General features: G+C 53.9%; 1 protein-coding gene across 6 annotated transcripts in view; it reads right to left on the minus strand.

Annotated features, from left to right (window-relative positions):
- TMPRSS2 (transmembrane serine protease 2) overlaps positions 1-25744 on the minus strand; it is a 62935-nt gene that overhangs the window by 11316 nt on the left and 25875 nt on the right. For 2 of the 6 annotated variants that reach the window (XR_014822419.1, NM_001386131.1), the window contains 6 exon segments: positions 19039-19109; positions 15859-16087; positions 9393-9479; positions 8360-8482; positions 3529-3655; positions 1777-1887 (listed from right to left, as the gene is read on the minus strand). Coding sequence is in view for 5 of the 6 variants with exons in the window: in NM_001386131.1 (NP_001373060.1) it covers positions 1777-1887; positions 3529-3655; positions 8360-8482; positions 9393-9479; positions 15859-16087; positions 19039-19053 (692 nt within the window). In the remaining variant the exon portion in view is untranslated. 6 annotated transcript variants of the gene reach the window in all.

Below are 25744 nucleotides of genomic sequence, written 5' to 3' on the forward strand. Positions count from 1 at the left end.
CGAACAAGCGTCCTCATGGATACTAGTCAGATGTGTTACCTGTGGTCACAACGGGAACTCCCTCAAAGAGCAACTTCTTCTCTTTTTCTTTTCTTTCTTTTTCTTTTTTTCTTGCTTTTTAGGGCCATACCCACGGCATATGGAGGTTCCCAGCTAGGGGTTGAATCAGAGCTACAGCCACCAGCCTACACCACAGCCACAGCAACGGAGGATCTGAGCTGCGTCTGCGACCTACACGACAGCTCACGGCAACACTGGATCTTTAACCACTGAGCGAGGCCAGGGATCAAACCCCTAACCTCATGGATCCAAGTTGGGTTCACTAACTGATGAGCCATGAAGGGAACTCCCCAAAGAGCAACTTCTGAAAACAAAGAGGAAAGAAGCACTCCTACCCCCTGGCACACATAGGGGACGCCTTGAGACAGGGGGACTTTCTCTCCCTTCCTCTGAACCTGCAGCGCCTTGTGTGGGTTCCCACGGCTCTGAGGGGTGGCAGCCTCCCCCCAACCCCATGCCCTGATGCCATGTAACCCAGAGAGACAAGGAGACACTCAGCATTTACAAAGAGCCCAGACAGCTGTGTTTAGCTTCTGGGGCGGGCAAACCACAGCCCCCTGTTTTGATGGGTGCACCTGGCCGGGCACACCCTTCCTTCTGGGCTCACCCTGGCACGTTCCTGGGGATGGCAGGGCACTAGGCAGCCCCTCGACACCTCAGCCTGGGCCACCAGGAATGCAAACCTGCTTCCAGCCTCCCACACACAGGGAAGGCGGGGAATATGACCTGTCCCCCCAGATGCAGCACCTGGCACCTGGCCTGCTGGGAGGTGACGACCTGGTTGGCCACCTGGAAGCAAGGGAGGCTTCAACACAAAGGGTGCTGTGTATCTTTTATATTAAAGAACATTCGGAGGATAGTCATGGTGCCAGGAAGACCGCAAACATTTTAAACGAAGGCAACACAAAATGAGTGGCTTAAGCCCAGCCCTTTCCCCCACACTCCTAGCCAGACAGACCATCAACCATGGGGCCAGCCTGGCTCCCTTTCCACCCATCAGTCACGTGATGACACGCCCAGCACTACAAGCTGTCCCCAGGTACAGGCAAGGCTCCAGGTTCCCCCAACACAGCATCCTGACATAGGGCTGGGGGCTGGGGGGGCTGGGGGACCAACTGCCCCTGCTGCCTGGGGCTAAGGGGACTCCTGGGAAGCAGGATTCCCAGCATGAAACCCGCAGAGTCCTGGGCAAAGCAGCATGGGTAGGTCACTCCATTTGGGGCCCTGAGACATATTTTTTGATTCCGAGACACACCCCCCCGACAACTCAGTAAAGTTCATCTCTGATATCTGGAGAGGGAAGATAATCAGGAAAGAAGAATCTTAATTTTTCGATGTCACCCAATAGCATGGAGGGCAGAGGGCACAATCTAAACAGCCAATACGCCTTAGCCACTTCCCAAGAATGACCCCAGAGCTGCTCAGAGCAACGGGTCCCACTTGGGTCCAATCCACTCCCTGTGAGAAACTCAGCCAAACCCACAACTGCAGCAGAGAGGACAAACCCTGGACACGGATTCCTACCCACTCTCAGCATAAAACTTCTGAAAAGGAAAAAAGAACTCCCCAAATGAGGAGTTCCCTGGCGGTGCAGTGGATTAAGGATCCAGCATTGTCACTGTATGGCCGGGGTTGCTGCAGTGGTGTGGGTTCGATCCCTGGTGCGAGTTTGCATGCCCCGTGGCCAAAAAGAAAAGAAATCCCCCAATTAAGTACCTGTGGTACAGCTTTTTATAGAGATCCATATTGTTGGCACTTTTGTTCAGCTTCATAAAGCTCGTGGCCCCGCTGTCATCGGCGATTCCTTGGCTAGAAAAAAAGCTATTCCTAAAAAGAGACAGAAAATCTCATTTAAAATAATGGTTTTGTTGTGAGCAGTCATAGTTCCCACGCTACAGCTGCATCGTGATATTCTCTGTTTGACGTTTGGGTTGAGAGGAATACTTTAGTGCTTGGAAAACAAAAACGTAAGAGCGAATCAAGTGATATCACACACTGTGTGATAACCAACTTTGTATCCAGCAACCTTGAGGTCTCAGGGAAAAGTCCTCCATCAGCCGTGTGTGTGTGTGTGTGTGTGTGTGTGTGTGTGTGTGTGTTTTTCTTTTGAGGGCCACACCCAAGGCACGTGGAAGTTCCCAGGCTAGGGGTTGAATTGGAGTTGCAGCTGCCAGCCTCCGCCCCAGCCCCAGCAACGCCAGATCCGAGCCACATCTGCCACCTAAGCTACAGCTTGCGGCAACACCGGATCCCTAACCCACTGAGCGGGGCAAGGGATTGAACCCACATCCTCACAGGAATGAAGTCAGGTTCTTAACCCATTGAGCCACAGTGGGAACTCCACCACCAGCCAGGTTTCTAATCTAAACTGGATGAGGGAGTTCCCGTTGTGGTGCAGTGGTTAACGAATCCGACTAGGAACCATGAGGTTGCAGGTTCGATCCCTGGCCTCGCTCAGTGGGTTAAGGATCCAGTGTTGTTGCCGTGAGCAGTGGTATAGGTCGCAGACGCGGATCGGATCCCGCGTTGCTGTGGCTCTGGCATAGTCTGGCAGCTACAGCTTCGATTCGACCCCTAGCCTGGGAGCCTCCATATGCTGCAGGAGCGGCCCGAGAAATGACAAAAAAATAAAAATAAAAAAATAAAATAAACTGGATTAGGACAAAGGAGTAAGAGTAAAAGGTTGTGTGAGATGTAATTTAACCGAATTACAGATATTAAAGTGCTCCCAGTTATAAAATACAGATCTTGAAATGTGACAGGGGCCTCACTGTCACTTATTGTTAAATATACCACAACTGGGGACACGGCATTTTGAGGTATTTCTTATCAAGCGGCAGTTCTCTTTGAAGACTGGCACACAGAGAACACGCTAGGACTGCGCAGAGGTCACACGGGACGCCCCAAGGAAGAGACGGTGGCACTGAAATCACAGGTCCTCCCCTGGGAGCCCCCGGCTGGGATCCCGGGGCGAGGGCGCCCCCCGCGCACCTGCTCTGGTGGCTGCAGGAGGCGTGAATTCTCCTCCGGCGGGATCTGATGATCTCTCCTGTTGGAAACCTCAGGGCCTCCTGCGAGCTTGCCGTCAAGTGCAGGCAGACCCCTCCTCTCTGACCCCCCCAGCCCCCACCACAGGCCCCCAGCCCCCAGCAAGGACGTGGGCGGAGTCGGGGCCTCCACCTTGCCCTGGAGGCTCTTCAGGACCTGGGCCGGCACCCCGGACCCTGGTGACCACAGCCCTGGACAGCCCTGGGCAACCAGGAGCAGAGGGAGGGCCAGGAGGAGGGCTGGAGAGGAGGGTACCAGGGAGGGGGTTGGGGGTGCCCCTGTTTCCTTGCTGGTTTCCTGCAGCAGCTTTGGGGGAGGGACTCGTGTCCCTGTGCCGGCCCTTCCAGGGACCAGGAAAGAAGCCCTGAGCTTACATTTCTATCTGCCACCATTGTCACGGGGCCGCGGGCCCCGACTCACCGGTAGCCCATGTCCTGGCACGCCGCCCTCCCGTAGTTCTCAGTCCAGTCGTCCTGGCACACTGGGTACCAGGACTTCCTCTGAGCCGAGTACACCTGAAGAATGAAGTTGGGTCCGTACAGGCGAACTGCAGGGAGGGAGATTCTGGTGAGTTCCAGGCCACTGTCAGTCCTGTCTGCCCCGTGAGCCCCACCCTCCTGGACACGGCCAGGCTCCCTCCGCCCGCCCACACTCACATACACACACGACGGATGCCAAGAATCTAGGCTTTCCCACAAAAAGTGCCCTTCACCCAAAAGGACCGAAAATAAGTATTCAGACAGAAACGAGCATTACACACAAATGTTCGTGGGAGCACGCGGCACAAGAGCCAGAAGGTGGGAACCCCCAGACCTCCTCCAACAGGTGAAGGCACAAAACACGGCCCACCCGCACCATTACTCGTCCACGCTACAGCACCGTGGACACGCGTGACGTCACGCTACAGCACCGTGGACACGCGTGGCATCCTGCTGAGTGAAAGAAGCCAGCCACAAAGGCCCACACTCTGAATGACCCCATTGCTAGGAAACGTCTGGAAGAGGAAATCTACAGACCAAAAGTAGACCAGTGGTTGCTTAGGGCCTGGGAGAGGGAGGAGGGGCTGGGCCGAGAGCTGGCTCCTCAGGAGACGAAGGAGATGGGCCCCAAGTGACTGCGGTGACGGTGACGCTGTCTGTGGGGGCAGGTAAAAGACCACTGGCTCTGGATCTGCCCTTTCCAAGGACGGCTTTCGCGGTGTGTGAATTATATACATACTCTAGAGCCATTTCTTCAAACATCAGATAGGTGTTCCCGTCGTGGCGCCGAGGAAACAAATCTGAGCAGTATCCATGAGAACACAGGTTCGATCCCTGGCCTTGCTCAGCGGGTTGAGGGTCTGGCATCACAGACACGGCTCGGATCTGGCATTGCTGTGGCTGTGGCGTAGGCCAGCGGCTACATCGCTGATTTGACCCCTAGCCTGGGAACTTCCATATGCTGCAGGTGCAGCCCTAAAAAGACAAAAAAAAAAAAAAAGCAGATAAAACATTTTTGAAAAAAGCTTTTTCTTTTGTTTGGGGTTTTTTGGTTTGTTTATTTTTGAAAACTGCTTCTTAGACAAACACAGAACAGCAGGTGGACCCCTCTGCCCAAACCTGTGCCCTGGCCATGCCCAGCGATGAGTTTTATGTAAAGCTCCACCTCCACCTTCATTTGCCAAAACAAAATGCCCTTTTGTTTAAAGAGGTAAGACATTATAAACATAGCTGAAGCTCCCTCCCTGTCCCAGCCCCTCTCTGCCGGCAGAGGTAACAGGATCCAGAATTCTGACTCTCTTCCTGGTGTAGGAGAAACACTCCACGTGTTATTCCCAGAGCGAAGGCCTGCACGTGGAGGGATTAACCAGGGAGCTGTGTTAACATGAAGGGGCTGGAAAACGGCACTGCAGAAAGGACGGCAGGGCACCAAATGACGTGCTCCCTGTGCCATTTACGTAGGCAGAGCCTGAAAGCGTGGAGACGGGGCTCCGTGGCCGGGGGGAGACACGGGGGCTTAGGTACAACAGGAGGACCCGGCTGCTCCCAGGCCTCGCTCTCCCCCGCGCAGCCCCCCCACCCCACTCCCTGGGCAGCCTGACATCTGGGGCTCACGCCTCCACGAAGGACCAGCCTTGGTCGGGTCCTTTCCTAGCGCTTCCGCGGTGAGCGATTCCATATCACAGGATAAACAAACCGTGGCACATCCAGACAACAGACTATGATTCGGCTCTACGGAGAACGGTGCTCCCAAACCATGAAGAGACCGGAGGCCCCTTAAACGCATGTCCCAAAGTGATGAAAAAGCTGATTTGAAACGGCCACCGCCTGTGCAATTCCCATGCCGTGGCATTTGGGGAAAGGCCAAACCACGAAGACAGCAGAAAGATCAGTGGTTACCAGCGAGGGGGAGTGGGGGGGGAAGGGGCACGGAGGGTGTTGAGGGCAGTGAAACTGCTCTGCAGGATGCCACGGCAGTGGGTGCGTGCTGTACCTTGTCCCAACCCGCTGTCCAAATGTAAATACATTAGACATTTTTCTGCAACAGCAAGAGCAAACCTTAACGCGCTCAAGGACTTGAATCCATAGTAACGCATCAATATTGACTCACGGCTCTCAGGGCACCACCTGATGCATGAAGTTAAAAGGGGCAACTCGGGGCGGGGGGGTGCGTGGGAATCCTGTCCTGCCCACCGGTTTTCTGTACAAGTGAAACGGCTCCCTTTTCCAAGCACAGGAACACCGCGAGGGCAGCGGAGGAAAAGGGGTGGGTCCTGTCCCGACAGGAAACGACTTTCAGGATGTAAAGTCCTGCAGAGTCGGCTGGGCAGTCACCACTGGGAAGTGGGCAGATTCAGAACGCGGGGGCAGGGAGTTCCCACTGTGGCTCTGTGATAGTGAACCTGACTGGTATCCATGAGAATGCAGGTTCGATCCCTGGCCCCACTCTGTGGGCTAAGGATCCAGGGCTGCTGTGAGCTGTGGTGTGGCTCACAGACTCGGCTTGGATCCTGTGTGGCTGTGGCTGTGGCTGGCAGCTGCAGCTCCGAATCAATCCCTGGGCTGGGAATGTCCACGTGCCGCAGGTGCCACCCTAAAAAAAAAAAAATGCAAGCACGTATTTATTGTTTTTGTGTAAAAACTCTCTGCAAAGAGAAATAACATGTATTAGTTGCCCCGTAAGGAAAAGAAATGACTGGCTGGTGGACAGGCATGTGTGTGTGTGTGTGTGTGTGTTGGAAAACACCCTTTCTTTCCTCTTTCTGGTGTCCTGTTCCCTGTGCGTGTCTTTTACGGCTCGCACTGAACACTCCTGACACACACAGCCTGTCACCCCATGTGGGGCAGAGGTGGTTTTTTCCGCACACAGCAATTCTCCACAACCCCAGCTGGTGTCCTACAGCTGAACTCTGACCCTGTCTACCTGGAGAGCTGTCAGATCTCAGAGTGAAGGGCTCAGTCCCCTGAGACTGTCCCCCCTTCAGAGGCCAGTCGCAGGTCCAGGTTGTCACCTGCGCTTCTGACTGACCAGTGTTAAATCAGAGGTGCCCGTGACCCCCCGCTCAGGGCGATTCACTTGCTAGAGCAGCTCACAGAACTCAGGAAAACCGTGTCCTACCGTTTACCAGTTAACTACGAAGGATGCAGGTGGACATCCAGAGGAAGAGATGCCCAGGGCGAGGGATGTGGGAAGGGCAGCGCTTCTGTGCCCTCTGGGCGTGCCAGTCTCCCCAGATCTTCCTGGGCTCACCCACCTGGAAGCTGCCCAACCCTGGGCTTTGGGATTTTACGGAGGCTTCATCATGAAGGCATGATCAAACATTAACTCCATTTTCAGCCCCTCTCACCTCTCAAGAGACAGAGGTGTAGGACTGACAGGTCCAAGCTTCTAACCACGGCTTATTCTTTGTGGTGAGCAGCCCCCAGCCGGGATTCCACCCAGAATCACCTCGTTAGAACAAAAGACACTCCCATCACCCAGGAAGTGATGAGAATTTCAGGAGTCCTGTGTCAGGAACTGAGGTCAAGGACCAAGTACTAGAACTAAGGATGCTCCTGCTGCTCTGGCCACTTAGGAATAACCAGGGTTTTGGGAGCTCGGTGCTGGGAACTGGGGGCAGAGACCAATGCGTACCTTCTATTATTCCGCAGTGCGTGAGGGTGTGTGTATGTGTGTGAGTGTGTCTGTGCGTGGGTGCGTGAGTGGGCGTGGGTTTAAGTGAAGTGGGGATGAGCTTTTTCACTGCACGCCCTCAGGTGCCGCCTGAATTGTGATCTACCTGAGCACCTTAGCTTCAATCTTACAAGGAGAGAGAGGGAGTCTTGCAGGTAAGAAATGAGTTCGTCTTGCTAAGATTTATTGACACACACGTGTGCACGTGTAGGACAGAGGTCATTCCTTCCGGTATGTGAACCACGGCTGCTCAACCTCAAAAACTCCCTGCTTTTCTTAAATAAATGCTGACACATCTATCATCACCAAAATAAAGACAAGGCACTATGCTGACAGTTTATGGGGTGAGTGAGCCACGTCCAAGGGCAAACGCTCTCCAGGCGACATCAGCAGGTGCTCCGGGCACAGGCGGCATCAGCAGGTGCTCCAGGCACAGAGGCTGAGGCGCTGACCTGGACGAGGCTCCACTCGGGCAGTGGAGGCTGAACTCCGTCCAGTCTCCCAGATGAGAGATTCAACAGCCAGGGCCCCACACCTCACACAGGTGCCCTGACCTGAAAGTGGGGACACGCAGGAGAACCCTCGCCCAGGGTGGCCGCTGGAACACTGCCCTTGTCTAGCCTCGCCCGCAAAGTCAACAACCTCAGGATGCAGCGGGCATCAGCTCTGGGTACGGCCATCAGGGGCTATCGGCACAATCCTGGCATTCACACATCGCTTTCCCTGGCACGGCCACGTTACCACCCTTGAAATAATTAATAGAAAATAATAAAAGCAAGAGTGGTACCCGCCCTGTGACAATAGCCTAGATTCCTTGAAAGGCAGCTTGTTCACCAAACACATAGCACTCACCCAACTTTAAATGCGCAGCTCTTTTTAGCTGCCGAGGGGTGATGTCCTGGGGGGGCTGGGGCCACGTGGGTTGGCCTAGCCCTGGGCTGCGGTCTCCCTCCCCGCCAGGCTGTGTGATGCTGGGCGGTGGCTCAGCCCCTCTGACCCTGTCTCCGCATCTGGAGACTGGCTTAGAGGTGAGGCTCGGCCTCCAGGTAGGGGTTCAGTGACAGAGGGATTGACGTGTGGGCTCGGCCCTGTCACTCACCGCACTGGTTCTCGTCCTCGCCGCCGGGACAGTGCAGGATGCCATCGCACCAGTGAGAGGGGCTGATGCAGGTCCCAGAAGAGCCGCACTCCATCTCGGGCGTGGAGCACCTCTTCTTCTCCACTTGCAGAGGGACGGGAGGGAGACGCCCGTCAGGCTGGGAAACCAAGACAGCCCCTCGGCGCCCGCCACCCGGGAGCTCCGTCAGGCACCCTCTGTGCCCCACGCAACAAGAGGGAATAAGATTCCCCCCCTTTGGTTTTTAATTTTTCTTTTTCAGGGCCACAGCCACGGCATATGGAAGTTCCCAGGTTAGGGGTTGAATCGGAGCTGCAGCTTCTGGCCTACCCCACAGCCACAGCAACGTGGGATCTGAGCCGCATCTGCGACCTACACCTCAGCTCACAGCAATACCGGATCCTTAACCCACTGAGTGAGGCCTCAGGAATCGAACCTGCATCCTCACAGAGACAGCATCGGGTCCTTAACCTGCTGCGCCACAACGGGAACTCCCTCCCCCCTTTATTTTAACAGAAGGGAATGTGTCCTTGCCAACAGCAGATGTGGAAGGAAGGGGGGCTGAACCCCTTGAGCCCCTGACTTCCGGTCCGGGGGAGGGACAGCACTGCCCCCCCTCCCGGCCACCCAGGGGGGTCCTGGGATCAGCCCCCCTGCCCTGGGCTATGGGAGGTGACCTGGCTGTGGCTGCAGGAGGTGCCTGGGGAGGCCACGCCCCAGCCTGCAGCAGCCACCACTGTGCACTGAGATACACGGACCAGGTAAGCTCAGAGTGCCAGGTGCCACCTACTGCCCCCAGCACGGACAGGGTGGACTCAGCCCACTGCTCCCACCGTGTGTCAATAGCACTCAAAGGACACAGGTAATATCGACCACCTACAGGCGAGGACGAGGCTGGAAGGGAGGAAGGTTATTCACGGAACCAAACGGAAGGAGGGCGATGGGAGACTTCCGGAGGGGCTGCGGGGGGGCCCCCCAGCCCAGCACGCTGCCTCCCACCCTCTCCCGCACTTACTGAACTTCCAGAGCAGGACGGTGGCCAGCACTGCTCCTGCCAGGATGGCCCCCAGAGCAAAGGTGATGCACAGCGCTTTCTTGGTCTCTGGGGGAAAACAGGTGAGTAAACTATTTATTTATTTTAAACTTTTACACTTTTTCTTTTTAGGGCTTTTTAGCATATGGAAGTTCCCAGGCCAGGGGGCGACTCGGAGCTGCATCTGCGATCCACAGCTGTGGCAACGCTGGATCCTTAACCCACTGAGCAAGGTCAGGGATTGAGCCTGTGTCCTCACAGAGGCAACTCTGGGTCCTTAACCCACTGAACCACAACGGGAACTCCTGAGTAAACAATTTAGTGGCCGAGTTTCTGAGAAATTACACTCTCGAATTTCATCCATACTTTTATATTCTATCCTATCAAGGAGTCATAATTTCCTATACACTTAAAAATGTGACTTTTCTCTTTAGAAACACATCCTAGGAGGTCGTACTTCTTCCTTGGCACTGGCTTTGATGCTTTTTGGAGAACCAAAGCGGGAAGCTGAGATCTGAAGCAACATACGCAAAAGTTAAGCTCTTAGAAAAGTACAGCCTTAAAATATTCAAATAAAGGAGCAATGGAAAAAAATGGCTGAAAAAGGAAAAGTAGCTTGTTCTGGGAATTACGAGCCTAAGCAGAATAACAGTAATGCCCCCAAAACTATCATCTCCATGTCATTAGTGCTCTCAGGGCAGCAGGAAAAAAATTTTCTTTCCCAAGGCAGTTTAGGGAATGGATGGGACAGAATCACGCTAGCCACGCGGACTCATGAAAGCCACACATGGCTCTTTGCACCTGTGAACTGCACCCGGCCCTGCCGGCTGCCTCTACAGGGATTGAAGTATGAGCCGCTGCAGCTGCCAACCTTCAGCCCCCATGAAAACTCAGGATGGGGACCAGGAGCAGGGCCTTCTGTGCTCTGAGAAAACTGGCAGAACAGGTCTTCAGATATTTTCAGATTTTATGAGCCCAGTTCTTGCATCTCCTCGTATCTAGAAAAGCACTAAAATCCGTCAGGGTGGCATCTGCTCCTCGTGACCAGCAGTGGCCTTCAGGGGAGGAGCAATAACCTTCGGTAAAGTGTGTGCTTGGCTGCATGGACCTCCCCCTTCACCAAAACCACGTCTACACTGACCTCCCCTGCCTCTCTGGGGCGGTAGCTCAGAGCTCTCAGCAATGCCGCCTCCCAGGCTCTGGTCCTCATTTTGCCCCCAGTGAAACTTAACTCTCAACTTTTAAGTTGTGCCTATTTTCTTAAGTCGACACGCGCCCATTAATTATCTTTAAGTGGCATTAAATCATTCTGTCAATTCAGATGCTCAAAACTCGCCAGTGGCTCCTGCGCTGGACAGTACAGAGGCGCCCGTTCCATCACTGCGGGGAGTTCTCCTGGGCAGCGCCGCCGCTGCCCCTGGGTCCGGGGGCAGGAACTCAGGCTCCCATTGCAGCTAGGAGTACCTCCAGGGCTCTCTAGTCAAAACTAACGAGCCGTTGTTGGTCAGAGTGTCAGACAAAGTCATGCCACAGAGGAGACACAGCTGCCCCAGCAGACCCTGCGCAGGAAGCGGCCCCAGGCCGGGGTCTCCTGGGGCTTCCCCTGGGAAGCAGGGGAGAGGTGGAGGGGCGAGAGGGCTTGAAAGAGCCTTGGACTCCCTGGTTCACACGGGAGACACCCAGGCTGCAGAGGTGGGGTGTGTGGAGGGGCGCTGGCCCCGACCTGAGCACTGTCTTTCTTCCAGGAGTCAACCAGGCCAAGGAGTTCAGCTTCTGAGGCCAGAGACCAGAGCTGACCCACTTGATTTGGATCTCGAAGACTCGCCACTCATTTTGTCACCACAGGCTGCAAATTCCACTGTCTTCTTTCTTCTTTTTTTTTTTTTTTTTTTTTTTTTGGTCTTTTTGCCATTTCTTGGGCCGCTCCCGCGGCATATGGAGGTTCCCAGGCTAGGGGTCAAATCGGAGCTGTAGCTGCCAGTTTACACCACAGCCACAGCCACGTGGGATCTGAGCTGTGTCTGTGACCCATGCCACAGCTCACGGCAACGCTGGATCCTTAACCCACTGAGCGAGGCCAGGGATCGGACCCACTCATGGTTCCCAGTCGGATTTGTTAATTGCTGAGCCACGACGGGAACTCCTTTTCCTTCTTCTTTTTATGGCAGGTGCGTCATATGGAAGTTTCCAGGATGAATCTGAGCCACAGCTGTGACAACGCCGGAGTGTAACCCACTGAGCCGGGCTGGGGATGGAATCCACACCTCCACAGTGAGCTGAGCCGATGCAGTCGGATTTCTAACCCACTGCGCCAGGGCGGGAACGCCCACAGTCTGTTCTTAGGCAGGCTTGGGAATCAGCTAGAGAGCCCGTTAATTAGGGATCCTGCCCCAGCGCGGGGACGGGAGGCCTGAGTCTGCAGTCCCACAGGCTCACAGGCAAGGTCATGGCCACCATCCGAGGAGCACCATTTGCCACCGACGACGTTCTCAGGACTGGGCCCACAGTGGTTACATCTGACAGCAGGCAGGGTGGGGTCACCTAGCGAGCTCAGAGGAAGTTCCTAATGGCCAATTGGACACCTTAGCCAAGGATGGCTCTTTCCTCTGGGCGACTTGCCTGTATTTCATCTTATCCAAGAGCAAACAATGTACCTGATGAGTGAGGGCGGTTACACGGGGTATCCTGAGCCTCCCATTGAACGGATGCCAGTCTGCCTGGCTCTCACCAGGAGCGTGGGCAGGGGGAGCCCCAGTTCTCACCTTTGGTGGACAGGAAGTGCCCGGTTAGGTCAGACTTGCCTGGGTGCTGGTTGGCAATTGCACCTGTTGTGAGTTTAGTTATAACTTATTGATCATTTACCGTCATTGTTGTTATCCATTGTTCCTATTGTTGCGGCAGCTCTGCCACGTCCCGTGTCAACAATTTGCGTCACAGAATTGTTGAACTTCAATCACCCAAAACCCATACGCTAAGACGTGTCTGCCTTGTGGTTCAAGGTGAAACATCTAGGACTCTTGCTGAAACAAATCGATCCAATGTGTCCAAAAATGTCCCTTGTGCTTCTCATGAGATTCCCTTGAATGTGTGCTATTTAAGCAACTTGCAAACTACTGCCAAGGCTACACGCTGCGTGATTTCAACTCTTTGTTCTGGAAAAGACAAAACTACGGAGACAGTAGGACCAGAAGCTGTCAAGTTTTGGGGGAGAATGAGATGGATAGGCAGGCTGAGCATAAAGGGTCTCCAGGGCAGTGAAATTACTCTGTATGACACTTGAGTTACAGCCACCTTGTTATTCCTTAGGCAAAATCTATCGAATATCCAACAAAAAGGAATGTGATCCTGGAGTTCCCATCGTGGCTCAGTGGTTCATGAGCCTGACTAGCATCCATGAGGACGTGGGTTCAATCCCTAGCCTCACTCAGTGGGTTAAGGATCTAGCGTTGCCGTGAGCTGTGGGGTAGGTTGCAGATATGGCTCTGATCCTGCATTGCTGTGGCTGTGGCGTAGACCGGCAGCTATAGCTCCAATTGGACCCCTAGCCTGGGATCCTCCATATGCCTCAAGTGTGGCTGTAAAAAGACAAAAAAAAGAATGTAATCCTTTGAGTTCCTGTTGCGACACAGTAGGTTAAGAATCCAACCACAGGCGCTTGGGTCTCTGTGGAGGTGTGCGTTCGATCCCTGGTCCAGCACAGTGGGTTAAAGGATCTGGCGTTCCCATGGCTGTGGTGTAGGTCGCAGCCATGGCTCAGACTCAGTCCCTGGCTTGAGAAATTCCGTATGTTGCAGGTGTGGCAAAAAAAAAAAAAAAAAAATTAACCCTAACATAAAACTTATAACAATAAGAATGTTTCAATGGGAGGTCGTGGATCCTAACACTGTGGCCAGCTGGAGGGCGGGAAGCCTTGGGCATGACAGGAGAGGGTGCCTGGGAACCCCTTCCTCAACTGTTCTCGAGCCTAAAATGACTCTAAAGAATCGTCCGTTAGTTAAAAAGAAATACTCCCAAAATCAAGCATCACACTTATAAATGTACATGTTTCTCTGTACATCAAGCCACATATATGTTTCTATATGCTATGTTTTAAAAAATAATACCCAAATAAGGTCACTAAGCTATTTTTGAATATCTAGGGTGATTTTATCAGGCACAATCATATGTGCACATTCTCCGTTACAGAGTAAAGGGTGGGGAGTTCCCGTCGTGGCGCAGTGGTTAACGAATCCGACTAGGAACCATGAGGTTGCGGGTTCGGTCCCTGCCCTTGCTCAGTGGGTTAACGATCCGGTGTGGCCGTGAGCTGTGGCGTAGGTTGCAAACGTGGCTCGGATCCTGCGTTGCTGTGGCTCTGGCATAGGCTGGCAGCAACAGCTCCGATTAGACCCCTAGCCTGGAAACCTCCATATGCCCCAGGAGCAGCCCTAGAAAAAGCAAAAAGACAAAAAATATTAATAATTAAAAAAAAAAAACCAAACAGATGGGAGATTTAGATACTCCTGTCCACATGCCTGTCGTCACCACATCTTCCCCCAGAAAAGCGGAAACACGCATGTCAGGCAAGGGGCTTCCTTTTGTCCACCTGCACGCGTCACCCATGCGAGGACCCCCTTTTGAAGGTGGTGACCTCTGGAGGACCCTTGGGTTTTCTGACCCCCGTCTTCTTTCTCTGGGAGGCAGGTACCACTGTCCGCACTTCCTTAACCCTCCTCAACCTGGCTTCACTCTAAGCACAAGATGGGCAAAGACTGGGGTCTTTAAGCTTGGGCACCACTGCCATCTTGGCAGGTCGTTTGTGGAGGGCAGTGACCCTACGCCCTGGAGGAGGTTTAGCAGCAGCCCTGGCACCTACCCAGGAGATGCCAGCAGGACCCCCACCCCAGTTCTCACACCCCAAACTGGATCCAGACATTGCCAAACGACCCTGGGGCATCAGGAGCAGCCTGATGGGAGCCTCTGGGCTCAGCCTCCCCAGCCACCACTGGAAAGACATCGGCTCAGAGATGCGTGTTTCTTTGATCCGAGGGAAGCTGAGGGAGGAAAAGAGGGACCAACCATGGAAGGAGCAGGGGTGATTCAGGAGGAGACGGCGACGGGTAGAAAACGCAGGAGTGGGGAGAGCAGCAGTGGGGTCGGGGGGTGCGGGGAGAGAAAGAGCCGCTTGTGGAGCCAGAGGAAGGCACAGGCGGGGACCTGGGGGATGGTGCACGTGAGGAGCTGAGGTGGCCGGGTCTAACTCGCTTGTCCTCACCACCACGGCTTGGTGGTGACACGTGGAGGTTCACTCTCACAACATAAACTAAAAACATTATCGCTGGGGGTATGGGATGGAAATCCTATAAAACTGGATTGTGAGGATCATTGTAAACTACAAATGTAATCACGTCATTGAGAAAAAGACAAAAGCAAACAAACATCATAAGGGAGGCTGCTCCTTGGTCCAGCGACCATACTGGCTCTGGGCTCCCACTAATACTAGCTAGCCTAGGCCACTGCTGCACTAGTCCTGCCTGGGCAGCTCCTACCAGGTCAACTAGCCTGCGCTAAAAGTTGGGAGGGGGCAGTTCCCGTCGTGGCTCAGTGGAAATGAATCCGAATAGCATCCATGAGGATGCGGGTTCAGTCCCTGGCCTCGCTCAGTGGGTTAAGGATCCAGCGTTGCCATGGGCTGTGGTGTAGGTTGCAGATGCAGCTTGGATCTGGAGCATTGCTGTGGCTGTGGTGTAGGCTGGCAGCTGCAGCTCTGATTCGACCTCTAGCCTGAGAACCTCCATATGCCGCAGGTATGGCCCTAAAAAGCAAAAAAAAAAAAGTTGGGAGGGGGTGCAAGAGGAAGGGTTCTGGCAGGAAAGGAGACAAAATGAAATGCAAAGGAAACAGATGGATGAGAGGTTAAGGCGATGCGCACAGAACATGGGGCGATGCCCCGTAGCCGGCTGCGGTCTGTCTGCAAGATCTGCAAGCCAAGTGGGCGACACCCCCACCCACTTCCCTCACTGAACACAAAACTCTCATCCAGCACTTGAGCAGGATGTGCGGTGTCCAGTGAGTGGTGCTCAGAGAAGGGTTAGCGCGTTTATTCCTGCAAGGGTGCCTTACCATCTGTTCAAGATGGTCGGGCCCCAAACCACAGGCAGGAGGCACGTCAGAGACACCTGGCTGGAAAGATCACCATGGGGTGGGGGTGGGGGGTGCGGGGAGCTGGTCCAGGCCAAGCTGGTCCAGAAGCATGAATGGAAGATGAGGGTCTTGGCAGCCGAGTGGTCCCCAAAGGCTCTGGGCTGCAGGCGAGCCCCAGGGCCCCCAGCTTGGACACAGAGCTGCGGAGGGAGAGGCAGGCAGGAACAGGACATCCCCAGCAGACAGAGGCGAGCCGGCACCAGAGCTCAAGAGCGAAGGCAGACCCGGAACTCGGGTTAGAGAGAGAAACACAAAAAGGTCCTACTTGAAGAGCACATCGTCCTGGATCGGGGTTTGGGCTGCCTGCTGACGACGACGGCGGGTGTGGAAGCGTGCGTCTGCACCCTCGGGGCATACTGGGGGACCGAGGGCGGGTGGTACTGAGCCGGATACGCCCCATAGGGCCTGTGGGCCCCGGGGGGCTGCGGGGGGTAGACACTTTCAGGTTGGTATCCGTGGTTTTCATAGTAAGGCCCGACACCTGGCCGCGATCCCTAAACAAGGAAAGAAAGAGACGAATGACACAAAGTCAACTTACCCTAAAGACTAAATGCCCCATCACCCTCGGGCGAGATACTGGAACAGCATCGAGCTGTAGGCTCCTTTAGAGTCTCCTTAATTACGTCCAATACAAAACTCACCTGGAAGAAATACTAACCAGCATTTCCGATTAACTGGCAATTGTTTTTCTTTGGTTTGTTTCTTTACTCTTCTTCTTTTTTCTCTTTTTTGGTCACCCTACAGCCTATGGAGTTCCTGGGCCAGGGATGGAATCCCAGCCACAGCTGTGACCTAGGCCACAGCAGTGGCAACACTGGGTCCTTCACCCACTGTGCCGGCTGGGGAATCAAACCTGCAGCCAGCATTCCAGAGACACTGCGGATGGCTTTGCACCACAGCAGGAACTCCTACTATTCATTTTTTGAAATAGAGAAAATAGCCAATACTTAGATTTAGAAACAAACTAAAGAGGAGTTCCCGTAGTGGCTCAGCAGTAATGAACCCAACTGGTATCCATGAGGACACAGGTTTGATCCCTGGCCTCACTCAGGGGGTTAAGAATCCGGCGTTGCCGTGAGCTGTGGTGTAGGTCACAGACGTGGCTCGGATTCCGTGTTGCTGTGGCTGTGGTGTAGGCTGGCAGCTGCAGTTCTGATTGGACCCCTAGCCTGGGAACCTCCGTATGCTGTGGGTACGGCCCTAAAAAGAAAAAAAAAAAGGAAAAAGAAGTCTGGGAATGAGCCAATCCCCATCCCCTGAGAATGGGCTTGGAGTAAGGAACAAGGGTACCAGAATTACAAGGAGAAAAAATAACGCCTGACATTGGTGAACTCCTCTGCAAGAGGGTCTGTACCCCTGCCCTCTCTGAGGCCTGACCCTCACCCCTAAGATGCTCCAGCTATGACCGATAGACCCATTTTGCAGACAGGAACATAAGGGACAGAGATGAAGAGATCAAGGCGTTCCCTTGGTGGTTCAGTGATTAACGATTCTAACCAGCATCCACGAGGATGCAGGTTCGATCCCCGAGGCCTCACTCAATGGGTTAAGGATCCGGCATTGCCATGAGCTGTGTGGTGTAGGTCAAGGACGCGGTTTAGATCCTGCATTGCTGTGGCTGTGGCGCAGGCCAGCAGCTTAGCTCTGGTTTGACCCTTAGCCTGGGAACCTCCATATGCCATAGGTGCAGCCCTAAAAAAAGCAAAAAAAACCCAAAATCGACCTAAAGGATCTGCCACTGAGGGAGCCGCTGGCAGATGTGCTGCCATGAGCAGCTTTGTCCAGCACGGGCCTTAGTGCTCAGCGTGTGCCTTCTGCAGCCTGTCCCAGCGAATGGAATTTCTGGGGCACAGCGTTAACACACACCCAAAGGTGGAAGGAGCACCCTGCCACAGCATCTCGCTCTCAGCTCCATCCTTCCTTCGGCTGGTTTCTGTCTTAGAATGCCTTCCCCTCCCCCTCTGCCTACTTAAGAATTGCCCGCTGGGGGCCTGGCCCTCAGGAGCCCACCTTCTGACACCACGGCCCCCCCAGCCCCCCTCCCCCCAGGCCCCAGCAGCCTGCGACCTTGCGCTGCTTTGCCCTCTTATCTGTGCATCCTCCGGGCAAATGTGTTCCCACTGAGTCATTTCTCCGCTGCTCTGGGTTGAGGAGAGCCCAGGGAGGACCAGCATCCTGAGCAGAAGCAATTCGGTGCTCCGAATTTTCAGCGGGGCCCCCAGGGCAGCGCGATTAGAAAGCAATGAGCCCAGGGCGAGTTTTAATAACTCACCAACCAACGGCTCTTTCAAAAGTCCAAAGATTACACTCTAAACCAGACCGGTCACAGAAGGAAAAAACAACATGTAATCTCTAATCTAAATGGGGAACCAGAGGCAAAAAAAAAAGAGGCACGGCCGGCCTCTGGCCTGTATCTGCAGCATCTAGGAACAGGCTGTCCTCCCCAGGAGAGCTGGGGGCAAGAGCGCCAGTTTGTCCCTGTGAATTCCTGTTCCGGAGACTTGAAATTTTATTTTATTTTTTTTACTTTTGTCTTTTTTAGGGCCGCACCCGCAGCCTATGGAAGGTCCCAGGCCAGGGGTCGATTCAGAGCTACAGCCTACACCACAGCCACAGCAACGCCAGCTTCAAGCCTCATCTGCAACCTACGCTATAGCTCATGGCAACGCCAGATCCATAACCCACTGCGCGAGGCCTGGGATCGAACCCACATCCTCATAGATACCAGTCAGAGTCTCAACCTGCTGAGCCACCATGGGAACTCCCTGAAATTTTAAGAAGATTGAGTGAAAATAAGTACTACCCAATAAAGGGGTGGGGGGCGGGGGTGCCAAGGTCTATTTTCCAGAAAGAGGAGAGAGGAAATTTTTGTTATGAACTACAGTTCTTTGCTAAAGGCACTTATTCCCAGGTATAAGACGATCGGTAAGGTGCCAGGGGGAATAAAGACATTTGTCTGCGTGTGAGGCGGGGGGTGGGGGTGGGGGGGCAGTTCAGGGATAGACCCAGTGTCCCATTCTGTCACCACCTTTCCCAGCCTACCAGGAAGCGAGGCCCCGCTGTGCTCTGCCAGCTGGTGGTCCATCCCGCCCTCCTTCCCCCCAGGTCTCACTCCCTTGTACCACCATCCTGCCTCTATCTGTCACCGCACCCGCTCCTGTCCCCTGCCCCACCCCCACTTGGAGCAGGAAGAGAAGCAGCCCAGGGAAGAAGCCCATCACCCACACCACCCACCGCTCCGAGACTCCCAGCCGTGCACCTGTCATGGGGCTCCCTCCGCCCCGCTCCTGCTCACCCCTAACCCCAGGAACACCTTCGCAGCACCCACAGGACACATGCGTTCCCCATGGTGGCTCCTAAAATGCTGACCAACAGGTACCGCTGGAACTAACAGAAGGCACAGGGGACAGAGGAAAGGCCAGGGAGGTAATAATTAACCACCTACTGAGTTTAAAGCCATCCTGATTTTATCAGCAGCATCAGGTACAGGTAAGTATTTGGAACTTTCAAGTTGACCTAAAAGAAAGAATGACAAGACTGTAAAATTTCCATACCGGTGAGCTGGCAGAAGATGAATCAAGAAAGAACCAGAAGGCTCTCTGGATGAGGGCCACTTTTCTCGGGAACCAGGGCGGCTCTGCCCGTGCCCCTTAGCCTTCGCTGCAGCGTCTTTTCCTGCAGCCGCTAGTCCCAAAGGAGCCTGGGCCCCGCTTGCCTGCAGCTTGAGTTCAGGGCTTCCCGCACCCACCCAGCACCCACCAGGAGGACCAGACTTTCCCAACGTCATCTTCACCAAACGCAAAGAGAAACGGGCACAGGGACCCCGAGGAAGGAGGGCAAAGCCTGGGGTCAGCTCCTGGCAATGCCATGTCCTGAGCTGTCACCAGACAAGTGGCCTCGCCGAGTCTCGTGCAGCAGCAGATGCAGGCATCACATGGGCTTGTTCAGGAGAGGATTTAACGCCAGACACAGGCAGACACCTCACGGGCCCGGTGGCGGGTGCGGGAGTGTGTGTGCGGTGAGACTCCTTGGGCAGCAGCCCACCCCACCTCTCCCTGGTGGAGCAGGTGCCCTAGAGCTTAGTACCCGAAGGCAGCCACACCGGACTTTCCAAATAAGCCACATGGAACCGCCCCCATCTTCACAAACACATAAGTTAAAAATTCCTTAAACCACATGCTTACCCCCCAGCCATGCCGCTCGCTCCCTCAGATCCAGGAGAGAAAGAAATTCACCACCTCGCTGGGGTTTCTAAAGTAATGACGCGGAAGCTCTGGGTCGCCTTGTTTTCTGACACGTGTGCACAGTTAACCGTAACATCTAGAAAGACTGGCCACGTGAAAAGTTGATTCTACATGACTCTCCCCATCCTGAGCAAACGAGGGCTTTTTCCACTGCTCCTGGCTGCCTTGAGATAACCACACAATGCTTCGAGAAACGGCCTTTACACGCATCCATGCGAAGGCTGGTGTCCCCAGACGAAAGCTTCGATCTGGACCCATCTGGGCTGCGACCTGACCAGATCAGGACGGAACAGCTTTCATCTGTTCAGTGCCTGGCACGAGGCAGGGGCTCGAACACAGCAGGCAGCACAGCACAGCTGCTAAGCCCATGACCTCTGCGACGCGACCGTGGGTGCAAGCCCCAGCTCAGTCACGCTCTAGCTGTGACCAGGGGCAAATCGGTTCCCATTTCCAGGCCCTGGTTTTCTTGTCTGCAAGGGAAGGATGCAGGGAAAGGAGTAACAGTACCACCCGCTACAGAGCTGCTGGGGGACTGAAACGAGGCAATGGTGAGGTTCTTAGTGCCTGGCACGCAGGAAGCGCTGCATACGTTTTTGTTAATAAAATGGTCATATATATAAAATAGATACGAACAAGGCCCTACTGTACAGCACAGGGATGGCTACCCAAGGTTCTGTAATAACCTACAAGGGAGAAAAGAATGGGTATGTGTGTGTAAACGTGAAACTGATTCACTGGGCTGTGCACCTGAATCTAATACATTGTCAATCAACTATACCCCAAGACGAAAGAATTTTTTAAGTGATCATAAAGCTGATAAATGGTGAACAGCCCCCAGAAGCAGGATGGGCCCGATTGGCAGCATTTGCAGATGTGTATCAGAAAAGTGTCCTCAAGAGACTAACACGAAATCCACCAGCTCTGAAAACCCAATGGGGCCAAATGCCGCACAGCCAGCTCCCTCCTGGCGCCGCCTCTCTGACCACCAAGCAAAATTATTATTTGATGCATTACACTTAAAAAAAAAACGCAAACACGAATTTGCTGTAAACACAAGTATGGCTGCTTAATCTTGGGAAACCTCGTGGAACAGGTCACAAGAAAAACACACCCAATGTGTATTTACCCTTCATGTAAAGAGATAAAATAAAAGAACCAGTTTGTACTGATAGCTTTGAGATTTTTTCTTAAGATTAAAAAAAAAAAACAACAGAGTCAACCCCTTTCCGGGTACGAGGGAAGAAAACTGACAGCACACAGCAGCAAGGGAGCGGCGTTCTGAAAGCACACAACATTTAAGCCTTTGAGTGGGTGTGATTATCGCAATTTAATAACCTTTCCTACCGCTGCTCTGTAAAGAGAGAGGGATCCGGACCTGACAGCAGCATAAAATCCTCTGGTCTCGGCAGGAAAAGCTCTGTGCCTTCTTCAGATTAGTCTCAGGGGACTCCTGCCCCAGGGAACAGTCTCGTCTCTCTGGTTTCTCTGCCCTCTGTGGCTTCGGGCCATCTCCCCAGTTAGAGGTTTGGTTGAAGTTTCAGGAAATGAACATTCGATCCCACTGGCGGCTTTCCCGGTTTACGAGCCGTCTGAAAGGAGTGAGGCATCAACGCCCGAAACCCATGCTTCCTACTCATTCGGGACCCCGAACAGCGAGAGACCAGGAAGCCAGGGGTGCGGGGGGCCGCATGGCCGGGGATTGGCCTGGAAAAGCCCGGGACCCAGACGTAACCACCACACGATCCTATCTCACCAGCACTCCCACGACCCACAGAACCCTGGAGCCAGAATGCCAAGTGCACCCAGATCCGCTGCCATGGCCTTTGGGAGAGAAGACAAGAGTATGCTGCCTACAGCTCTCTGTGGCCAAAGAGAAAGAAAGAGAGGTCTCCCCGGGGAGTGTATGTGATGATGGGAGACAACTGGAGAGACCAGGAGATCACATTCCCTGCTGCGGTTCATCTCAAACAGGCAATTCCGGGCCCAGGCAAGACAGCAACCCTCTCCCACTGGCTTCTGAAAGGAGCGAGACAGCCTAGCTGGCGGGACACGATGCGGCTTCTCGAGTGTTCTTTCCTGTCAGTTAAAGGACGTGGAGGATGGCCCTTGGTTCCACAAAGCCAGCCTTGAGGAAGGGCTCTTCCTCGAAGTGACAAAGAGCCAAGCCACACACGTGCCCAAACTCCGCCCCCTCTTTGTTCCCGGCGAGGTCCCGCCCCGCCATGGTCACAGGACAGGACACGGCCATCTCAGGCCTCTCTGAGCTCTCCTTTCAGAGGCTGACTCACACCCCGAGTCACCTGCCTGGCCGCTGCTCTTCGGGATCCAGCCCTGGAATCCTACCTGCATCCCAAGGTGTGAAAACTGTTCCTACCTGCATCCCATGTAATGAAGCTATTTCCCAAGAAGAAGAGTCTCCCCTCTGGACCTCCACGTGCACCTGCTGAAGACTTATTTTGAAAACCAACAAACCAATGCAAGTGAGGTCAGACTCAGAGATGCCACCCCCCACCCCTTCTAGGGGTCAGGGGCCGCCCCATAACGAAGGCTCCCCTGACTTGCCCCAACACACCCTTCACGCTCCTGCCCTGGGCCTGGTCAGGTGCCTTCCAGGCGCAGACAGGTGGTGGGATGAGGTGGGATGGGTGGAAGGAGCCCCAGGTTCCTGGACCTCAGATGCGGTAACCCTTCTTCAAAGTCCAAAGCAAGCAATGCTGGACACTCCCCATCCAGTGAGCCACGATCCATGGATCCCTGTGGGCCTCAGCCGCTGCATAAAACCCCATACACCTAATTACATCTTAGGCATTACATGGAAAGATGCTCCGTGCCTTGCTGGGGAAAAATGAACTCTCAGAGGAAAGTTAACAAACAGGGGTGGATTTAAGTAATAGTGCGACATAAACAAATGGAAGATAAGAAGAGAAATGGCATCCACGGTAACTGACCCCAAAATGAGAAAGAGAGACACTGAGACAGACAGAGACAGACGGAGAGAGAGACACCAGCTCAGGACAGGTACTGCCCGCATCGTCCAAGTTTCTTTTTCTACGAATGCCTCATTGTCTAAACAAGATTACAAACTTTTTAGGGCAACCCATGGGTCTGATCCCTTTTTTAAAAAAAAATCTAGCTTTGGAGCGCACAAAGAAAGTGTTCCGGTAATTTCTGGCATCCCAGAGGCCAAGTGAGTAAGATGAAACGTAAGCGAGAGAGCAGAGAAGAGCAGCCCCCAAACCGAGGTCCTGGGGGACCTCACAGAGCCAGGCGCACCGAGCCAACTGCATGTGACAGGCGGGCCAGAGAGGTGCCGGGTCCCTCCAGGAACCCGTCCTCCACCCTGTGTGAAGGCCACAGTTTGAAGGGCTTGCCCCGTCAGTCTGTGAAACGCGCATAACAAGTAAATACGGTTTGGGGCAGGATCAGATGTGTGTGCATCTTGGCACCTGATGAGCCCTGGGACAACATAACAGAGCATTAAGGGACTGTGGCGTGGAGGGGGGACTCCGTTCATTCAGTGTAAACCCACAGGATGAATCCCGGAGCAAAATGGTCAGAAATATCAGGAGGGCAGGTTTAGCTCAATCCGGGAAACCAGTTTCTCACAATAAATTTCAACATGGATTGGGCTGCTTTAGAAGAGACACTGCCTCAAACCGGAAAAAAACATTTGATCCAATTCTGAAGATCGTTTCTCAAGCACATTCTAGAACCAAATGGGGCTTGAGCCGCGAGGCCAGGCGGGATGACTTTTATTCTCTGTGATTAGAAACTCAAGGGTGGGAGTTCCCGCTGTGGCACAACGGGATCGGCGGCGTCTCGGCTTTGCCAGGACACAGGTTCCATCCCCAGCCCAGCACAGTGGGTTAAAGGAGCTGGTGCTGCCGAGGCTTCAGTGTAGGTCACAAGTGTGGCTCAGATCTGATCCCTGGCCCAGGAAATCCATATACCTTAGGGTGCCCCCCCCCAAAAAAAGAGAGAGAGAAACTCGAAGGATAAACTCCAATCCCATCCCTAAAAAACATGGGTTTTGTGTGCCTGGTGCTCAGATTGAGTCTCAAACAAGCCAAAACAAGCCAAGTGTGTGCCCTGCTGGGAGTGCCCCCCCCCCAAAAAAAAACAAGGGCCTCAAAGGGCTTGACACTGGGTCAGACCCAAACGAGCAATCCTAAAGCCTGGACTTAGTTTCATCTGCCAGTTCAGAGCTCACAGAAAATAGTTCTCAATGGGGTTCCCGTCATGGCTCAGCGGAACCTCATCTGACTAGGAACATGAGGATGCAGGTTCGACCCCTGGCCTCGCTCAGTGGGTTAAGGATCCAGCGTTGCCGTGAGCTGTGGTGTAGGTCCAAGACGAGGCTCGGATCCAGTGTTGCTGTGGCTGTGGCATAGCTGTAGCTCTGATTCGACCCCGAGCCTGGGAACCTCCATATGCCATGAGTGTGGTCCTCAAAAAGACAAAAAAAAGACAAAAGACAAAAAAAAAAAAGAAGAAAATAGTTTTCTACTGAATGGCTGCTGGATGACCATGGCCCCTCTTCCCAGGCTGACCTGACTGAGCGCCTCAACAATTATTCCGTCCACTCTGCACGAGCTTCCAGACTTCAGCTGGTGCCTTTTATTTTTTATTTTTTCCATTTTTTTTTTTATTACTCAAATGAATTCATCACATCTGTAGTTGTATAATGATGCTGGTGCCTTTTAAACAGTTCCTGCTTTCTCCTTTTCTTTTTTCTTATCTTTTCCTTTCTTTTCTCTTTTCTTTTCCGTTCTTTTCTGTCTACTCTGCCCTTGCACGAGCTTCCAGACCTTCAGCTGGCAACTTTCAAACATTTCCTGCCTTCTTTCCTTTTCTTTGCTTTTCCTTTCTTTTCTTTTTTTGCTTTTTAGGGTTGTACCTGAAGCATACAGAAGTTCCCGGGCTAGGGGTCGAATCGGAGCTGCACCTGCTGGCCGACACCGCAGCCACAGCCACAGCCCAGCAACACCGGATCCTTAACCCACTGAGAGAGGCCAGGGATGGAACCTGCATCCTCATGGATGCTGGTCAGGTTTGTTACGGCTGAGCCACAACGGGAACGCCCCATTTCCCGCTTTCTCAGCACATGTCGGCACCCCGACCCCCTCCCGCACCCCTGCCCCTACAGATGCCTGATGGCTCAACCTGGTGCAAAGGCAATGCCTGGGGTCTCCACCCACAGGACCCCTTCCCTCTTCTTCCCGATGCGCCTCTAGCAGAAGCCAAAAGCACGTCTTTGCGTCACCTTCCCTCTTCAAAACCCACACAGTTTACAGCCCAAGGCACCGCTCTCACCCCCGCCAGAAAATCAGGGTCCTCCCTTTCCCCTGGATGCCTCTAAGGTGGCCCAAGTGGCATTTTTCATGCTCCTGGTTCCTCTTCCTCTGACCTCTGTCCAGTGACTGGGGCAAGCCAAGTTCCTCTTCCTTCCTGACCTCAAGCTCTGTCTCTAGATTGGTCCCCAGAACTGCCCCTGTGGTCAGCGGAGCCCCTTGCAACTCCATGTGTCCTCGGGACCAGGGTGGTCAAGGGCACAGAGGGGCCCCCAAAGTCCCCCTCCCCCACACCCAGGCCCACACCTCAGAGGCCTGCAAAAGCCAGGGATCCCTGAGAAGGCCTGCAGGGCTCCCCAACACCCAGCTAGGAAGGGAGCACCAGGGCTGGCCCAATTCAGATCTCAGCCGTCAGGAGCGTGACACCTTTGCACCCCATCCCCAGAGGCCACCCCACTCATCCTGGGGCAGACCCAGCAGCAAGGGGGCCCTGGCAGGTGTCCTGGGAAGTCAGGAGGGGCCAGGAAGAGCAGCAAAGGCTTGGCAGTTATGGGAAGCAGGCCTACCCAGAGACTCGGTGCTGGGGGAGCCGCAGAGGTTGGAAGAGAGGCCTGGA

This window comes from Sus scrofa, chromosome 13 (assembly GCF_054392235.1).
Source record: "Sus scrofa isolate SSC_HxYL_T2T_F1_AM1 chromosome 13, Sscrofa_HxYL_maternal_Yorkshire_Landrace_v2.0, whole genome shotgun sequence".
Classification (NCBI taxonomy): Eukaryota; Metazoa; Chordata; class Mammalia; order Artiodactyla; family Suidae; genus Sus; species Sus scrofa.